General features: G+C 33.9%; 1 protein-coding gene across 1 annotated transcript; it reads right to left on the reverse strand.

The window, feature by feature from the left end:
* Positions 1-1426: 1426 nt before the first annotated feature.
* On the reverse strand, positions 1427-14676 carry LOC127546897 (serine protease inhibitor Kazal-type 6-like). Its single transcript, XM_051973802.1, has 5 exons — positions 14619-14676; positions 12007-12032; positions 4813-4887; positions 2625-2740; positions 1427-1605 (listed from the first exon to the last, which is right to left on the reverse strand). Exons 1-5 carry the CDS (start codon positions 14674-14676, stop codon positions 1560-1562), a joined length of 321 nt encoding a protein of 106 aa, XP_051829762.1. The 3' UTR covers positions 1427-1559.
* Between the last annotated feature and the right edge of the window lie 6664 nt (positions 14677-21340).

A 21340-nucleotide genomic window follows, 5' to 3' on the forward strand; every position in this document is an offset into this window, starting at 1 on the left:
TTATAGGGGCAATCTGGAGATTTCCCATCCCCAATTGGTGCTTCCCATATTGGTGCTGAAATTAGTATGGACAGGCAAATAGTTTAGACTATTCCAGTTTTAAACTATGCCATCTTCTGAACCCAGACAATCTATCTATCTGCCTCAACCTCTCCAGGATCAGGAAATACAACCATGCCTAGATTGGAAAAGTTAATATACATACATATATATATACACATATATAAAACACATTGGTCATTATTGTTTCCTGGATAAGTTTTTTAAATATCTTTCCTAAATGAGATGACCAGAACTCAGCACAACAAGTCAAACCTATTTTGGTTAGGATAACAGCTTTACCTATATTTATCATTATGGAAACTATAAAATTCAAATATCTTAGTTTACTTTTTAAAAATCTTACTATTTAAAAACCTTCATGACCTTTCTCTAATCCATATTTCTAGCTTTATTATACATTATTCTCCTTCGTGCACCTCTTTCTTATAAACAAATTAATCTTTTTACTGTTCCTCTCAGAAAACATTCTAACAACTCTGAATGTGTCTTGTACCCCATATTCACTTCTTTCCCTTAGCACTTCCTTATTTCTTTGAATCCCTTCTCTAAAATGAAAGTTACTTTGAAACAGGAAATAATTTAATTTTGTTTCTCCAACATGTACTGGAGCATAGTAAATGTAAATGAATACTTGTTGATTATTGTTACATTAATTTCAGTGCAGTGTAAAATCAAATTACCTTCTTTTGACTGCCAGATTATTATTAATTCATGCTTATTTTGCTGCCCATTAAAACTTATTCTTTATGAATTTTTGTCTAGACTCATTTACTCTATTCTACTTTTATTTTTTATTAATAACTTTTGTTTTCAAATAACTTTTATTTTAAAATTTATCTCTTATATTCTCCTACCAGAGATTCATCTTTCATTTAAAAATTTTAAGAAAAAATAAGAGGGGGTAGCAGATCTGCAAAATTAACCAACATGTCAACTGTGTCTGACTGTATATTTCTTGTTAAATATGTAATCAGTCATTTCTTTTAAGAATTTAATCTTTTATATCATTGAGTTTTTAAAATCCAAATGCAGTCTTATGTTTCTTTTTCTTATTTTTACTCATCCTTCATTTCTAAGAGTTCATATATCATCTCTTTTAAAATGTTGCACAGATAGAGAAAAATAGAGTTCAGAAGAAGAAACCAACTTGCATTAGGTTGTTAGGGGCAGAATTAGGATTTGAACCAGGGTTATATGTTCCATCTCAAGATTTCTTCTTCTGTACTGTATCACCCACTATTCATTGTCATCAGTTGAAATTAAAACAAGATTCAGACTTCTGTGGAATTTACTTTATTTATATAGAATATGTAACAGAGCATAGATGTACATTGGTTTAGGTTGAACCTATTCCCAGGCCTGAGGTCAGTTAAAGATGTTTCTCTGTGGTGTTTTCCCTCACAGAAAAATAAGGCAGAAGAAGAATAAGGAAAGGGATGAGAAAAAATGGAGGAGTCGAGACTGGAGGATGGGCCACACACAACACTAGTCAAGCTTCAGCATTTTCCTTGATGTTTTAATGTCACCTTTCCACCACTTTCCCTGTGAAAAAGACACATACAAATATGAGTTATAGAAAAGAAAATCTGGAAGTGATCTCAGATCTCTAGTTGAACCATCTTATTTCATAGATGAGAGATAGTGTTTCAAAGAAGTAAAGAAATTGGTTCAAGATCACAGTCAAAATCAGATCTAAAAGAGTCTAGGTTTCCTAAGTCCCAATTCAGTTCTCCCTCCCTACCCCATGAGACCATTAACATTAAGCCTTTGGCAACCTTAACAGGGTAGGAGGTTGTTGAAATAATTAACAGTTTATGTGGTTGTGTCATATGAGTCTAATAATATTCAAACCTAAAGCTTTCTATTTGATGATGAGCTTATGCCAGCCTATGGGACTAGACCTGTATGTGAATAATTAAGTTTGATGAATTATTTATTTTGATTGTATTTAGAATTTTTAATTAAAGCAGTTTCCTTGAGATGAATACTTTGGCTTGAATTATTCAAATAATTCATTGCCTGATATGAATAGGAAATATAACATTTCAGAAAGAAAATTGATTTGGCTTAAAAACACCTGGTTTTAAATCTGGGCTTTGGCACTTGTTAACCATCTAATTGTAGTTCAGTCCCATATATATATATATATATGTATATATATATATATATATATATATATATATAGTCTCACTTTCTATATCTATAAAATGAGAACAGAAGCAGATCATCTTTGAGATTCTTTCTAGAATTCTTCCATACCCTGAATGTTCTATGACCTTGACATTTTGTCAGATATAAATTAATGAATGTGTGTGTGTGTGTGTTTATTCAGCCCCTACTTGAGAGAATTATAATAAAATAGATTCTCTAGGAGTTTTTGAAAAAATTTTATGGAAAGCTTAAGGTTTTTTGACTTGATGGACTCTTAGAACATGGAACATGGAATATAGGATCTGAAAAGGTCTGAAAATACAGAACACAGAATGTGAGATTTGAAAAAACTGAATTATCTAATCCAAATTCCCGTTTTACATATGGGGAAACAAAGCTCAATTACTTACACCATAGCTTTACAAAAGGAACACTTGTTGCCGTAAGTCTGGCCATCGGAGCCACAATGAGGGTTAGATTCTCTGGTGCAGTATACCTTGGGGTCTTTAAATTCACCACAGTCCACCTAGCATAATACAATAGAAGCATGTCTCACAGAATCCAAGAAATAACCACCCTCAAAAACTAAATATATTTTCCATGAAGCTAAAATCAGCCCCGTTATGTTCCAGTTTTATACTGAAGCCATTTATGAGTGGGACATTTGTCAACTGCGTTACTTATGTCTCTGCTTTTGTAAACAGAAGTTGACTATAATTTAATCTTCTTATCAATAATGCTGGGTAATCATGATAAGCATCAAATTTGGAATATTGTTGTCATAAAGAAATATGGTAGGGCAAGGGAGAAGGAGGTAACCTTTCTCCTGTAAAAAATAACCCCAGATTGCTAATGGAAGAACTTTTATGCCAAACTTACCTTTGAGGTGATGTTGCATGATAGTTACATGAGATCATTACATTTAGGTGCTTAGATTCATTGACTACCATTGAAAAGAACATTATAGAATATATAATGCAAGCTTTAATTTTAAAGAAGGAAAAACTAAGCCCAGAGGGAATGATGATTTTTCTAAGGCCACAAAGAAAGATAGAGGTAGAGTGGGAAACAAAACCCATATGTCCTGATGTCTAGTCCAATGTTCGAGTCTTTATGGGAGGATGAACCAAGAGAATCTTGTACACAGCATATGCCATGCTTTCTATCTTCTGGTCATAAATTTATTTCTCTCCCAATGCAATTGTGTAACTACTAGGACACTGAGCTCTGTCTTGAGTATTTGCTTGCTCTTTCCTAGAACCAGGTTGTCCTGTCACTTCTTGATTTTCTCCTTTTCACTCAACCACATTATTCCCCACTTTTGCCCTTCCAACTTTCCTTCTTCTATCCCCCTCCCATTTCATGGAAATTCCATGAGGACAAGACCTACTTTGCTTGCTAATATTTATATACTAAGTGCATAACAGTGTTTGGCACATAGTAAGTACTTAATAAAGTGCTCTTTATCTAAAATCCAAAGTTAAAGCATTCATATGTATAAAATACTTATAAAAATTATTTTCATAATATTTTTTCATAAAACTGGTGCCTACCTATTGAAGAACAAACAAACTTCATTATATAAATGTAATGGAATGTTATTGTACCATAAAGAAAGATAAAAGGGATAGTTCAAGAAGATACTGGAAATGTTTCAAAAAAAAATGATGAAGAATGAAATGAGTAGAGTGAGGTGAACAATTTATACAACAAGTACTTCAATTTAAAATGTAACTTTTTTCTTGGAACACTTAATATTTACACATTCTAATTTATATTCTGATGTAGTGGTTTGCACAATTCATAAAAATATTTGTGGGATTTATGATTATTGTTCATTGTAGTAATACATTTATATAGAATCATAAAGCACTTTCTTTGCAATCATCTTTTGATGTAAGACTGCAAGTCTTATTATTCCCTTAAAAATGGGATGGAGAAGCTAAGGGTCAGGAAACTCAAGTGACTTTACCTAAGGTCACATGCCTAGCAAATAGTAGAGATGAGACATGAATCCAAGTCATCTTCGGATTCTAATACTATTGGTCTGTCTACTACAATTTTCCTTCTTATTTTGTAGAAGGGAAAAGAAGACCTGAGAGAGGTAGTGCTTTGTCCCAAATCTCCCAGGTTCAGTAAAAGAGCTGAGATTGTTGCTCCAAATTAAGAGTTCTGTTTTGTAATATTATACAGATGCAAGCTACTAACCTCAATTCCCATCAGCGATTAAGAAGCAGCCTCTGCTACTAATCTGCCTTCCTACCCAAACATATACACATGTAACACACACACGTGCATGTGTGCACACACACACACACACACACACACACACCACATCCCTTCACATGCAACAATAGCAGCAGATTGAGCTGGTGAAAATCAGGTCCTCTGAGGATCTAAAATGGGCTTAGTTCTTAATTAAATGGTGTATCATATAATTTAACAAATGCAGTTTATGTCAATTTTTGTTATTCTTTCCTGTTGCCTACTTTGTCCAAACCAGATATTAAAATTGAACTTAGAACTCATTGATAAATCTGCTTGAGAAAATGGATATAGTTAGTAATAAAAAAAGGAAGAAAATTAAAAGTCCCTTACGTGAGAGAGACGATTCCTTAAGACACCTTTCCCAAACACTCGGCCCGATAACCTTGGGATCCAGCCTCTTTTTTCCTTTGGCAAAGGAGATAAGGAAGAGGGACTAGTGGCCTTGTCTTAATTAAACACCCTCTCACCTAGCCTACAGTCTAGGACCTTTGGTGCAGTCTTAAGATTCTCCCACAATTCCCACAATGATATAGATTGAATGATTGGGCTACTGAAGAAGATCAAAGTAGGAAAGAGGGTTAGGATTCAAAGAGGTTTCCCGGGAGATTTGATTTCATTACCCAGGATAATTATCCTGGTGATTGGAATTCAGAAAGGTTCTTCTCCCTGAGCCTCTTTGGTGGACAATATATAATTGCCACCTCTAGGATGGCCAGGATTCCTGATCTGTTTGTCTCAAACAGTTTCCCATAAGGAAACCAGTGGTCATGGTTTTGTGGGATTTAAAGATAAAGTACAGAAAATAGAATGTTAGTTCTAAAAGAAAATATAGCACTTAGAATAACAGAGGCAAAAGGAATCTGAGAGATCACCTAATTCAAAATTCTTATTTTACAAATGAGGAATTTCAAGACTTGGAATGTAAAGTATCTTTTCCAAGGACAGAGTGGTAAAGATTTGAACCCATGATCTTTGTGTCAGAATCTAATACTTTCTCCATTATCAATGATAATAACAAAGTCTTGTACTTTTCAAGTTCTTTTTTAAGTTGTTACCTTCTTTAAAACTCAAAATCTCATCTTCTTTTTTCAGAGTGTGTCAAATGAGGTTTGCTTGTCATTGAACTTCCCAGGAAAAAAGGCTCCATTTTGGATCTCTCTAAGCATAACAACAGTTCACATTTCCTTATCATGCTGCATACTTTCCTTCCAATAAAACCTAAGACATAAGCAATGTCCTATGAAGCTCAGAAAGAAGAAAATCTAGTTGGTGAGTTTTCTAAATTTCATAATTTTCTAAAGCTAGCAACAGTCCCTTTTTTCCCTCTCATCCTAAGCCAAGGCCAGTATGGTTTTCTGAGACCTCTACAGACAGACATTTCTATTTAAGTTTGAGTACTTTCTTATCTAACTCTTTCATTATTTATATAGGAAAACAGAGAGAGGAAGAGACAGAGACATATAAACAGAGGGAGAGAGAGAGATAAGGGCAGAGAAAAAGACGGGGGGGGAGGAAGAGAGAGAGAGAGAGAGAGAAAGAAAGAGAGAGAGAGAGAGAAAGGAGAGGGAAACAGAGAGAGGTAGACAAAGACAGAGACATAGAGAAAGACAGAGTAGTCTATATTATTAGCCAGTCTGAAATGAAGACTTTCTAGACTCTTCTAGAATCTATTTGTGTACCCTTTTCCCCATCAGAGAAATGATCCTGTAGACAAGGTGGATGGAAGAATAGGATGTGATATCAATATTTAGGAGTTGATGATGACCAGAGTCTCATACTTCTCTTCAACTTTGATCCCCATGATAAACATTCTTCTCTCTCTAAACCTTGTTTTTAACTATCAAACACTTCCAATTCAGTACCAGTCCCTTATTCCTCTATAAATTAAGTCTAGTATCTAAAATAATCCCCTTTCTGATCATGACCCTAAGCTCTTTTCTATCATACTTATCAAACTTAGCAAAATTAACAACTTAATATAAGTCTCAAATTCCACCATTCTCCCATTTTATTCTTGGTCCCCAGAATCCCTGCATTTAAACTCTGGTCCCTAATTGTCCCTCTCCAACCTTTGTCCATAATTCTTCCCACTTGTCAATAATCTCCAGCACCTCTCCTATTTAGTTCTAACACAATTATCTTTCCAACATAGTCTCCAACTTTCCCCTACCAAACATTGGTTCCCAGTACATACCATCCAAACTTGCTCTTTCTTCTACCTTATCCTACCTGGTCCCTTGATCCCCAGGCAGGTAAGTGGCTCGTAGTCAGGAAGACTAAATTCAAATCTGACCTCATACACTTACTAGCTGGGTGATCCTGAGCAAGTCACTTAACCTTGTTTGCCTCAATTTCCTCATCTGTAAAAATGAGCTGGAGAAATGGCAATTCTAGTATCTTTGCCGAGAAAACCTTAATGAGATTACAAAAAATCATTATGACTGAAAAATGACATCCCTCTCTCTCCTTGATCTCTGAACTCCTAATCCTCAACTCCCCTAGCCCCATCTAATCCTTGATAGTAATCTCATACTGCTCCTGAAAGTGCCTTTGTAAAAAATATTTCTAGTAGCCTGTCAGAGAATTGAAATAGCAACATTTTCCCATTTTATTTTATGACATATTTGATTTTGGTAAAATCTCAAGAGTCTCCAGGAAACATTGAAAGATGATATCTAGTTATAATTCTAAGTCTTTTGACCTGGGAATTAGAAAACATTGGATTATTCCAGTTTTGTCTCTGCAACTCTGCAACAACAATTGCACACAAATAACAAACTCGCTAAATGCCACATCCTCTTCGGTAAACTTTAGGCATAGTGGTCTTTAAAATTTCTTAGCTCTAACATATTATGGCATTGTTAACAGAAGCTCATCTTAATAGTACAAGACCTGGGTTAGAATGCTAGTCCTGACTTCAGCTGTGTAATCCTGAGTAAGTCTTTGAACATTAACCTCCTTATCTTACAACCCAGTTGCTTTAATAAAATTGCTTAAAGTCAGAGAATAATACTAGAGTTGTAATGGTAACTATCATTTTAAGTCCCAGGTCAGATTATCAGCATGGAGTGGGCTGTATTCATAGACACCATGCTACCTTCTGATTATGCCCAAAACATCTCTATTCATAAGTCAACATCTTTATGTATCAATTGCTTACTATGTGCCAAGTGAGTACAACACTATTTGCTATGTCAATAGGCTTATAAAAGTTTCAGGCTGAGTTAATTCCTATGAACCCAAATTTCAGCAATAAATTCTGCAAACTTTAGGGTTAGATTCTTCAAAATGTACAAAGAAGAATCCTGGATTTAGCATCTCAAAACCTTTGTTCAAGTGCTGATTTTGCCACCACCCATGTGATTTCATTCAAGTAATTTGACTACTATATTTCTCCTTGCTTATAAATAGAGAAGAGGAGTTTTGATTGGGTTATTTCTAAAGTTATTATTTTAATAGCTTTATTCTTTGTAGCAAAAACTTCTTACAAGGAGATATATATATATCCAAATTGTACAAGAAAATAATTTTGTTAAACTTATAAAAAGTGGTAATATATGGTGAAAACAACTTTGCTTCTGGAGACACATTTTTCCCCAGTCTGAGTTCTGAACCTGATTCATTGTATGACTTTGGGTAAATCACTTGTTTCTTCTGTGCCTTGATGACCTCATCTTTAAAGTGGGTATAATAATGCAATGTCACCTCATATGGTTGTTATCAAGAAAACATTATGACATAGGATAAAACTTATAGGGATCTTACATAAGGGAAGTGTGGCCCAGAGATTATATGCCTTCCTAAGATTGATACCGAGTGGCAAAGAACAAATTCATTGTTCATTCCACTATACCTCTAAACCATAAAGTGCTATAGCAATAAGAGCTATTATTATCATCATTTGTGTTATGGCTATTTGTGTATATGATTCATCTTGTTTCTGTATTCTGAGCTCCTTGAAGTCACAGACTACAGTTCTTCATCTTTGTATCCAGAACACCCTACTAATAGATAAGGAGCTTAATAAATTTTTATCATTTTTGATACCTGGCTTTCAATCCTGCCTTTACTTTCTTCTTACTTCATGATGGTAACTAAATCGCTCCCACTCTTAGAGCCTAGGTTTTCTCTATTATAAAATGAATGAATTGAACTTATAGTTCTAATAGTTCTAAAACTTCTTATGTCTTTAAATCAATGCTAGCTAAGGTCTTTTCCCACTTTAATAGGTTTAGTACCGCTATTCCTGATAGTAGCATGAAGTAGTAGAAAAAGAGACTTTGAGTCAGTGATCCTAGGTCTTCTACTTTACCATCTAAATACCATTAACTTTTCTAGGCCTCAGCTTGTTCCTTTGGCAAATATCAAGAAGATATCAGTTGTCCCTTGTAGCTCCCTTAATGTCAGAAACAGGGAAACCAAAGAGATTAAAGAATATGTTCTGAAAACAAGAGGAAAACTTTGACATTTTGACCAGCTTAAATGTACTTAGGAGAGCAAAATGACAGTTTTATATTTTTGAAACCAATTCATATATAGATAATTGAAAAGTTAATCATAGTTCTGATGTATTCATTAAAACATTTCCTAAATATACTCACATATTCTAAGAACTTGTAAACAATTAAAATGCATCTGTTCAGACATTTCAATATAATTTTCTTTCTTCCTCCAAAGTTTAGAATCAAGCATTAAGGATTTTAAAATTATAGCATTGAAAACTGGAAGGGACCTAAACAATTCTCTAACTCAGACCCTCTCACATTACAAAGTAGAAAACTGTGGTCTGTGTCACTTGTCACACAGGAAGTTTGACATACAGGAGAAATAGCACTAGGCCAAGATTCAGAGGAAGGACCTAGACTTGAGTTAATTCAATTCAATAAATATTTAAATACTTGTTATGCATAAGGAACTATGCTGAGCACTGGATATACAAAGATTTTTAAAAATCTTGCTTGTGCTCAGTTTATATTATAGAAGGGGAACACAGGACCATGAGAATGAAAGAGAAAAGAGGAAGAGAAACGGAAAAAAATCATAAGTAGATTAAGAGAGACAGAGAGGAAAGTCCAGAGAAGGAAAAAGAAAGGAGGCAGATATAGACAGACAGACAGAGAATGCATCCTATTGGGAGTCAACTCATTTCGGCCTTTAGTCCTGACCATATCCCTAAATCACCACAAAACCACTTTTTAAAGGGAAACCAATACTTCAAGTTAAAGTTGAATTAATGACCAATAAAATCCACTCTAATCCTAAGTTTATTATTTTTATGACCTTATATCTCTGCCTCTTTGAGACTGTTAGCAAAAGGAGAAAGTCTTACTAAACAATAGCTAAGTTTCTTTTCAACTCCAGTTCCTGAAAAACTAAGTCAGGATTGGAAACTAGTTTTCTTCTGACTACAAACCCAGTGCTCTTTCCATGATACCCAAAGTTAATGAAGGAATGGGCTAGGAAATATTTAATTCTGAGAAAGGAAGTTTTTTTTTTTTTTTGCTTGAGTAGTCAAGAATAAACAAGTTAAAGTGGATGGTTTTCACCTTCTTTCCAACACATCTCAGGAAGAACAGACAATTCAGGAGCTGACCTTGAGGGAACAAAGATGATTTTGATGTGTTCTAAAAGGTGGATTTTCTCTGCCTGGTGAGTATAGTTAGTGTAAAGTTTGTTCTACTGGAATTTACCTCAGTCCTTCATTCACCTTAGAATCAGAGACTTTCAAGCCTAAAATATAGGCTTGACACATACTGAGTCCAATCCAGTGATTTTAAAGGAAAAGAAACTGAAGATTAAAGAGAAGTGACTTGTCCAAATTTATATACTAAGTTGGTGATTCATAGACCTGTAATCAGACCTCTTGACTTTCCACTGAGAGCTTTTGACATTATATCACACTCTGTTCAGCTACATTCTGCCACAATGCAGAATTACAAGTAGCATGAGAGAAATCACAAATGATTTCTGAATCAAAGGTAGTGGCCCTACTGTGAGTTACTGTCATTGGATAAACCTATAGTCTAGAACTTCATTCAGGCATTTAAGATGCATAGTGGGTAAGAATATTGTGCATTAGAGTCAGGACTCCTTCTATTTACATCCTTTTTCAGACATTCACTAGTTGTGTACCTGTGGGCAAGAGGTTTACTCTTATCTGTTCAATTTCCTCATCTGTAAAATGGGGAATAATAGTGTCGACCTTTCAGGGTTTTTGTAAGGATAAAATTAAATCATATCTTTAATACATATTATATATATATATGTACATATATAATATCCTATAACATATCATTATATATGTTATATATCAATATAAGTTGTATAATTATATCTATCTGTTATATCTATACTATATGCATATATACATATATATATATTATTTATGTGATATCTATAGTTTTTTACAAACCTCAATGTTAGTATAAATGCTAGTTTTTATTATTATTAATCTATGTTTACAAAACATGTGCAAAACCAGAAAACATAGGATTTTTAAAAGGGAGAGATCTTAGACATCCCTTCAGAGAAAGGAACTGAGGCCTAGAGGGATAGAGTTTTAAGAACAAGGGACATGATAGTTTTGTTTTCCTCTGCTATAGTCAAGGCACATCATAAGTACTATGTCTAGTTCCAAATATGACATTTGCAGAAAGATACTGATAAGCTTCAGCATTCACAAAGGAAGTCAGCTAGGAAAGTGAGTAGATCAAAAAATATGTCCCCTCAGCATATGTTGTAGAGCCTTAGAATTATTATCCTGAAGAAAATAAGACTTAGGGCAAATTTCTTTAAAAATGGGGAAATTTTACACAGAAGTGAATTTTAATTTAACATAAAAACAAAGTAATTGATTGTTAGAGATGTCCCAAAGAAAAGAAGGTTACCAAAAGAGGTAATAAATTCTCTATTATTGGATATATTTAAGTATAGCCTGGATTTATCTGTCTTTGGAACTTATTTGGAAATGTCATAGAAAAGATCCTGATGCAAATTGAACTACATATCTCCATAAGTCCTTTCTTATTCTAATGTTTTGTGATTCTAAATGACTTGTTCATGGTAAAACAATATGTCACTTTTTCCATGAATAAAACCCAAGATGTACAATGCAAAGAATGCTGAATTTGGAGTCTGAGGACTTTTGTTCAAATCCTTATTCTACCACTTATGACTTTTGTGACCATCAGGCAAATCTCTTGACTTCTCCAAGCCTCAGTTTCCTCATCTGTAAAGCAAGGATGTTGAACTAGCTGATTTTTGAGATCCCTTCGAATTCTAAAGTTATGATCCTAGGATTTTGTTTGATTTGTCCACTAGACAGTTAAGATAAGTTGGGTCCCTTCCTGGCCCTACTGTTAAATTCCCAGTTTAGATTCATCTGGATTGTTAAAGTTCGCAAAGTCATGTGCTTAATCTCAGATTCTCTGTGTTCAACCCCAAGCCAGGTTCCACACTTTCACAGAGAATTTGAGAATGAATCACTGCTTGGCCTGGAAAAAGAGAGAAGCAACATGCACTGACCTTTCCTCCTCCTTGACTGGTGACATCTAGAAAAAACAAAAGCAAAAAGTTCATACAATGAAATTTCCGAACCTTCAATGAAGAAAAAGTTTGGTATATAGTGAGATTTATTGACTTAACAAAACAGAGGACAAAGATTATGACTGTGTCAGAATCATAACATTACACTATCATTTGCCCCCAAAGCTCTTAGGGATGAAACCATTTTGAGACTGATGAAGGACAAGGCCATGGAAAGGAACTGATTTTCAAGCAGTATGGTCATGCTTAAAGTACCCTGACATGAAAGTGAGAAAATCTAGGTTCTAGCCCTGGCTTTTCCACTGATTTTCTGTATGTCTTTGGTTAAGATGTCCTTCCTGTCTGGATTTCAAATTCTTCTTCTATAAAATAAGCTTAATTATGTTAAAGTTAATCCCACTATCACTATAACATTCTGGAATTCACAAAATTCAGAACTAGGTAGGAGAATCCTGCCCCAGAGATTTTACACATCAAAATAGTATGAGAAATTTAGTTTCTCTTAAGTTTCTATAAGAGTAATCACATCATTAGAAGGGTTATAACCATATCATACATATTAGCAACATTTGGGGAAGAGAAGTGTTAAGGGGAAAAGGTGACAAAATATTTAACTTCAAATATTTGAAGGACTGCTTTTCAAAAAAGGAGTTTATTTCTTCTGTTTGAACAAAGAAGACAAAATTATAAACAATGATTGTGAGTTCCTGAAAAGCATGTTTCATTTAGTTCATTTGATGCTCTTTTGTAATAATCAAGCTGCCTCCAAATAAGATGAACAGCATTGGAAAGTAGTTAAATTCCGCATTCCTAGAATTCTTCAAACAAAGACTTAATAACCTCATGCTTGTCAGGGATGTTGCAGGAAACTAGTTTCAGTTCTGAAATTCTAAAATCATAGTTGAAAAAACAAAACAAACAAAAATAGAAATAAAATAGAATCATGGTTTGAGAAAGAGAAACTGATATCACCAAAGGGGAAATGACTTGTTTAAACCAATAACAATGTCGAGACTTCTGAACCCAGATCTTTTTGCTATAAATCCTAACCCTAATTTTCTCCAATATACCATTAATGCCTAATATTTTAGGGAATTAAATTTATTAACCAATTAAATAACTGGAAGCATAGTAAAATGCAAAGAACTTGGAATTGGGAGACAGAATTATTTCTGTGACTATGTATTTATCTAAGAAGAATAAAGCCAAATAGTCATATAAAATTTGATGATGTTTTCTAACCAGCTTCAACTATACTACTGTATGAACTGTTTAGGCTTACATGCCCCTACTTGCTCCAATTCAGGTCATGGGAATAGAGGAAATTCCTAGGAGCACAAGAGGAGGAGGAAACAGTCTTTAAATCCAATGAGATGGATCTCATATTATCTTTCTTCACAGAATGTCAACACCAAATAGTATCAGAGATCATAAACTAGAGGAAGACAGAGCTAGAAGTCTAGCTAGAAGAGGTAGAAGACAGAGCTATAGTTCACCTATCACAATTATTGAGTCATTCATTTTACTTCCTAGGACTTTTATCTAAAGTCATATAACAAATAAGTGGCAGAGTTGAGATTTGAATGCAGAGATATTAATCTCAATCTGAGGCTCTTTCCACTACTTCATGGTAACGGGAAGTAGGTCAAGAGGGAATATCTAAAATAATTCAGCCTATTTATTCATTTTGTGTGGCAAGACAATCTTTGTATGACAGAAGTCTCCAAATTGTAGCATTTGATATAGGGTGTGCAGTAGTAATGACATAGCAATATTTTGATTAGTTATACAAATGTTGAACATTAAAATGGTTGTCTACGTTATTTATGTTAACCATATGCAGACATGGACTCATTCCTTAATCGAGGAATCCTCCCAACCCTGTGCCTGAGGAAACTAATGACAAATTGGAATAGGTTTAAAGGAAGGTGTTCAGGATGATACATGGAATGAAATCTGTGCTATAGGAGGAAATCAGTGTTGAACCTGAAGGAAGGAAGACTGTAAGTTATACATTTATTGTCTTGTTAGTTATTTTTGAAACATTACCATGTAGGTAACAGATTAAGCTTTTTTATCTTTCCCTCAGAGTTTAGAACTAAGAACAATGAGTAGAAGTTGGCCCCCCAAAGTGACTTGACTGAAAAATAAATATTTCAATGATCACAACATTCCTTAATCCAATAAATCTATCAACCCTGTGTTCAAAAAAACAAACCTTTCTTTACCCTAAAATTTTTGGCCTAGCACTGAGGTCTGACTAACATGGAAGACAGTAGGAATTTAGCTTCTCTAATTCTCCCCCCAGGCTTATATTGGTGTCTACTAAGATTTCATTAGTTAATTTGACTGCTATGTCACCCCTACCTCAAGAACTTCAGATGTGAATTATTTGTCTTGCCACACATCTCCTCCCACCCTGTCCTTCAAAAAGAGCTTTTACAGAGCCAGCCCCTCTACATTTTGGAAAGTGTTGATTCCTATAATGATGTGTCCATAATCAGGCTCCTCCCTGAACTGAAAAAGTATGGTTTCCAAATAAATGGAATACTAGTAAACTAATAATATGCCCAATCATCTTAGAAACTCACCTGAGAAGAAGCAGAAAAGGGCTAGAGAAAGAAGGATAAAGGCACCTGTTGCTTTCATGGTGGCCAAGTGAAGCTGTTCCAGGTAAACCTGCTTAAGGTGAAGAAGTATTTCACATAGCATACATATATATAGACATGGTATTGGGAGTGGGAATCCCCACCTTGTTTATAAAATCACCTTCTAAAGTCACCTCCAACCCTAAAAAGGGAAGATATTTATTGGGACATGTCATGAACTTAAAAGAATGTTTTATGCTACACATCATTGGAAGAAATTAGAACAATTATAAGAGTCGCACCTTAGATCTCATTCATTAACAGGATATAACCTTCAAGGAACAGGTAATCTCCATTTTTTGACCAACCAGTCCCTTTCCTTAGATTTCCACTGCCTTGAAGCATGTGAGTCATTGGAGAATGTGACTCACTGGGGAAGCTCTGGCTGATCTGTGCATGGAGCTGCCCATTTGAAACCCATTAATCTGTTTTAGTGATTCACTTCAGAAGAATGAAGGGGCTTGATAAAGTAAGTTGAGTGTGACTTAAATTTTAGAAGGGTCTCAATCCTCCCTGGAGTGGTGGGAAAAGTGCAGCAATTCTTTATTTTTTCATTGCAGTTATTTACTGCACTAAAGAAATAACCGGAACAATAATCAAACAATAATCAGATGCTTTTGTGATTCATCAATTAAATATATTCTGGGGATAGGATTAGATGGTGGGAAAGAGCATTATAGTATATGCTTTAGAATAGTAAAGGACCTTAGAGATTATCTCATCCTCATTTTACAGATGGAAAATTGAGTCTCAAAAAATAGAATTTGCTTTCATGAATTACCCAAGATGATAAAATTTTATGTAGCAGACTTTGAGCCAAGGTTCATTAAATCCAAGTCCTTAGATGCTATTTAAGAGAAGCTTTGAAGAATTGGCAGTATTTCAATTAATCAAGATTTTTATGAGGTGCAGTATATCATAGATATGGGGAAAAAAGTAAGATCCTTTCCATTACACTGTATTTCTTGGAACACTGATGCCTAATGCAGATTCTGTGACTTACTAGTTGTGCAAATCCAGGCAAGTTACTCACTATTCTGTGCCTCAATTTCTTAGTTTGTAAAATGAGGATAATATCACTTGCATCTCCTAACTTAAGTATAATTCACTGAGTTGTTTTGAGAAAAACCTTAAATAATATAGAATGCATCTTTAGTAATATTTATTTTCTGAAGGTAAAATCCTAGTTATTTATAAGATTTAAATGAGTCATATGATTGTCTTAATATTTGTATCTTTTTGCCATCCAAACCTTTTTTTAAGTCCAATTCATATTCTTGTTCTCTCAGTTTTCCCTGACTTCTTCAGTTAGAAATGACTTACCTATCTAATTTCATAGCGCATTTATTACTTTACTATTACATATTTGTAATTTGTATATGTATGTATATATGTATATAAAATAAATAAATGAATAATTACATATATATGTATATATATACATATATACATTCCTTTCTAGAAGCTGTTTAAAGTAGTATAGAAAGATAGCCTGGAAACCAGGAATGAAAAAAAAAATTATAACAGCTAATATTTCTAGATCTTATCAAGGTTTCCAAAGTGCTTAAAAATAAATTATGTATATTATCATCATAAAAAATTATATGTAGGTGCTATTATTATCTCTGTTTTACAGATGAGGAAGCTGAGAATTAAATGATTTGCCCAAGATTACACAGCTTATAAAATGTCTGGGGAATAATTCAAACTCTTGCCTTCATAATTATAAATCCAGCATCGAATTCAAGTCCTGTTCCAATATATACTTAGCTATGTCATCTTGGGCAAGTCACTTGACTTCTTAGGAATCCAGGTATCTCATTAAAACTATAAGTTTTAGAAAACAAACTGACCTACATTGGCAAAAGGAGTTTCTCTATCAGAGATTTCAGTAACTTTTCTTATTCCCTAAATTCTTTTGCTTGATAAACTTCTTGAGAATAAGACATTGCCTTATATAAAATATTTTCCTTCTTTCTCAGTGCTGATACAAACAGGATAATGCAAACAATAAGTAAAGGAACAAATGAAGAAAAGCATTTATTAAGATTATAATTCAGATACTTTGCTAAAATCAATGTCATTGTTAAATGAATTAAAGAATGAATCTTATAACCCCATCTCCAAGCCGCTTCTTTTGTTCTATCTAGCCTGTGCCAATGTTTAAACAAAATATTGCTTATGGGATGATAAGACTCCTCAATCTGACATTCAAAGCTAGCCAACACCTACCTATCTTACTGTAACACACTTGTCTCCCTTTCACACAGTGCAGTCACAGTCCAAAATCAACTTTTCTCCAAACACACCACTATACATTCATATCTTAATTCACCCTGCTCCTCACAGAAAAAAATATCCCATCCCACTAAAAACTTTTGTAACCTATTAAAATTCTATCTTTCAAGACATATCCATCTCAAATGCTACTTCCATCATTAAAACTTCTATGATTTTTCTGAGTTGAGAGTGATTGCTTTCCAGCTCTTTTTGTAGTAGCAAAGAATTGGAAAATGAGATGGCCATCAAGTGAGGAGTGACTGAGCAAGTTGTAGTAGATGAAGATAAAGGAATATTACTGTTCTATAGAAAAGATGAATAAGTTGATTTTAGAAAAGCATGGAAAAATTTACACAAGCTGATGCTGAGTGAAACAAGAAGAACCAGGAATATATTGTACACAATGACAGCAAAATGTGCGATAATCAACTATGGAAGACTTGGTTCTTCTTTGTGGTTCAGTGATTCAAAGCAATCCCAATAGTCTTTGGACAAAAAATGCCATCTGTATCCAGAAAAACAAAAACAAAAAACTATAGCGACTGAATGTAAATGAACACATGCTATGTTCACTTCTTTTTTCTGCTTTTTTCTCTTCCATGGTTTTTTGTTTTTGCTCTGATTTTTCCGTCCCAAGGTGATTCTGAAAGCAATGTTTATCAAAAGGAAATGCATTTTTTAAAAAGAGAATGATTGCTTTCTTATACAAAGTCATAGTACTTTCTAATCCTCTTATTTACTTATCATATTCGATTGGCATTATATTCATCTATGGATATTTTTCTCCCCCTTCAACATTGTAAGTTATTGCAGGAAGGAACTTTTTCTTTGGTCTATATTTCCTCAAGTGCTAAAAAGAATAACAGCTTGATTCTAGCAGGTATTTATGATATGAATGAATCCAGTATCTGGGCCTTCAGAAGTTGTGTCTGTTGAGTTTAAATGATATTATTTGTGCCTAGAGCATTGTGCACAGTTCTGAAGCCACAGTTTTAGAAAGAACACTGGTACATCTAATCCCTATCTATCCTTTATAGGACTACAAGTTGCTTTCTCTGATAGAATATAAGCTTCTTGAGGGTAGGGAAGATTTCATCTTTGTACCTGTATCTCCAAAGTCTACCATTGTGCCTAGAATATAAGTTATTTAATAAGTGTTAACTAATTGACTTACTGATAGCAAGAGGCAGCAAGAAAGAACAGTAATAAGAATATTGAATATTGGATTTGGGACCAAAGAAATCTTTCTTCAAACATTTACCAGCTGTATAACTGGAAAAAAAAAAAAGTGACTGCAATCTACACCTCAGTATTTTCATATATGAAATGAAGGAAAGATTAGCTAGTTTCTAAGGGGTCCTTAAAGCTCTAAATCTATGATTCTATGGACTTCAAAAATCTGACAAAGTGAGTCCAGGAAATAATGTCTAATATTTGGAACCAAAAGAAAGTGGATTGGGTTAGTTAAAAGGTGGTGAGTTTCCCATCATTGTGGGTCTTCAAGATCAAGATGGCTAACTCTTTATTAGATATGCTGTGTGAATATTTGTAGGTAAAAAAATAGGCTAAATGATCATGAAGGTCCTTCTAATTCCACAATTTCGTAACATAAAGTTAAGCCTAAAAATAAAGAAACCAACTGGGGTGCAAAAGGCAAACCAGAGAATTTCTGTAATCCAAACAATATATGACTCAAGAGGGTCAGTAAGTATTTTGTACAACAAGTTCCAATTAACCAGACAAGGCAATCCTCTCTTCTTGTGCTCAAACAGACTATTCTCTTCTATGGGTAAGGAGAAGACAGAGGGACAATATCTAAGTCACTTGCAAATATTTAATGAAGTTTGAGACTGTGGAGGGATCCAAATAGTGTAGTATTATGAGAAGACTCCTAGTTTTTGAGCCAGAAAACATAAGATTACATCTATAGTATAATATAGTGAAGTTAAAAAAATTATTTAATTATCACCAAAAAAAAAAAAAATAAAGAATTCAAATAGATGATAAAAACAGCTCACATTTATACATCATTTTAAGTATGCAAGGTATTTTACCCAGATGATTCATTTGAGCCTTACAACAACTCTATGAGGCAAATGTTGTAATTATACACATTTTATAGATAAGGAAACTGAGGTGTATAGGGGAGAAGTGACACAGCTAGTAAGCATCTGCGGCAAGAATTCAACTAAAATGTTCCCTGTACAGTATTCCATGATGTTCTAAGGTCCCACTCAGTCCTTATACTTTTATCCTATGACCTACATGTCATTCCTTAATTTACCCAACAATGCATAGTGTTGTCTCTCTATTCATTTAATAAGCTATTGTCGGGCACTTTCAAGGTCAAATCCTTAAGGTGTTCCTCTCTCTTGCTCTCTTTTTTGTTGTTTTTGTTTTGTTTTATTTTTTAAATAAAAAAACAGAGCCTTCTTTGGATTGCAGATGAGAAAAATCATATGAAAAGTGGTCTGCCTCTTTCACCTATTAAATAAACAGAGGAATAAATATCACTTTATTTCTATGAATTTATAAAATTATAATGAATAATCAAGGTGTATTGTGAGAGAAAAAAGAGACCTAGACTATAAACAGCTCTGTAAATATGGCAGAAAAGAGCAAATGAGAGTGAAATATGTAAAAATTCTATAAAAATATATTTCAATTAAGCAGCCAGAATAATTTTGAAATTTGAGGTAATGATCCTTATTTTAACACAACATGATTCATGGGTATGTTCTTCAAATGACTAGTAATTATTAACATTTTACCTTTTCTATAGAACTTTGACATTTTCAAAGTATTTTCCTCACAATTACTATAAATCCAAGTAAGTCACAGAATCTAAAGCTTGAAGGGACTTTAAAGACCATTCAATCCAACCCCATTATTTTACAAAGGAAGAAACAGGTTGACGGAAACACAGTTAGTAAATAGCAGAGTCAAGCTCTAACTTAAAGCCTTCATATTCCTCCATCCAGTGTATTTCTCTTCTCTCTCCTCCCATACAACATAAACCATTAGAACTGGGAAGGCTCTTCAAGATCAACTACAACTTCATTATTGTAGAGATAAGAAAATGAAGATGCAGAAGGGTTTAAGTTACTGGTGTTTTAAGTAAATGGCAGAGCCACATTTTCAAACAAAGCTCTCTGACTTCAGAGTTGGGGATTTTCATTACTATCTCATACAGCTTTTACTTTCCATTCTCATCCATTCTAATTCAGGCTCTTATTCCTTGTCACCTGGTCTATTGCAATACTGTCCTCATTGAAGTCCTTGCATCTAGGATCCTACACATCCAATTCACCCTCTGCTCAGTACTAAGTGGCTATTTTAAGATAGAGGCCAGACCACATACTCCCCAGCTCAAGAAAATTCAGTGACTTACTATTGCCTCTCAGATGAAATCCATATTCTTTTTCTTTAAGATTTTAAGTCTTTCATAACTTGCCAACTACCTTTTTCACACTTCTCCTGTTTTTCATACACACTAGTTTCTCACCAAACTGCCTGGTTTGTTTTTCTCAGAATTGTGAATTCTATTTCTTATTTCTTTTTCTTTGTACAGGATGCTACCTATGGCTGGCATCTCCCCTCCCCCCTTTACTTTTACCTTTTTTTAATCCTTAACTCCATTCAAGATCTCAGCTTGAGTCACTTCCTACAAGATGCCTTTCTGGATTCCTGATATTGTTAATCATTCTCACCCTCAGTTCTTCCAAAATAAATACTTCATTTTATATTTGTTTTGCATATAGTTTTGTATTTACTTATCTATGAATCTGTTGTTTCCTTCCAGATGTTTCTTCTTGAATGAATTTTGAAATCAGTGAGTTTCCCCCCCTAGAACTTAGCACACATATTTGGCTGACACATATTTGATTATAATTAGATTAAATTTCCATTACTCCACATTGAAGTTGGTCCCATCAAATCTATTTTATAGATGAGGAAAATTTGAATCCTCATTTTGCATCTAGGTTGAGTATATAAAATTCACTAAACTGACTAATCATGGAAACATAGAATACCTTGTTATTGTATTTAACTGTGTTCATTATCCCATAAGAATAATCTTACATAACAATGTTAAGGTCACTAAAATTACCCCCAAAATACCTAATTCAAAATTCTTTCAGAGAATAGTAGATTTCTTAATTGTTGGAGTATCAAAGGAGATACTGTTTATAAAGTTATTTGGATGTTAATAAATTGTGTTGCTATCTCTACCATCATTATTTTTAGTGCAATGTGTATTAGATGGTGAGTGGGGAAATCAGGATTCTAGTCCTGGCTTTGCCATTGATTTAGAGATTCATAAATTCAGAATTTAGAAGGGACTTTAGAAGTCACTAAGTGCATCTGTCTCATTTCACTGATGT

This window comes from Antechinus flavipes, chromosome 2 (assembly GCF_016432865.1).
Source record: "Antechinus flavipes isolate AdamAnt ecotype Samford, QLD, Australia chromosome 2, AdamAnt_v2, whole genome shotgun sequence".
In the NCBI taxonomy this organism is placed as follows: Eukaryota; Metazoa; Chordata; class Mammalia; order Dasyuromorphia; family Dasyuridae; genus Antechinus; species Antechinus flavipes.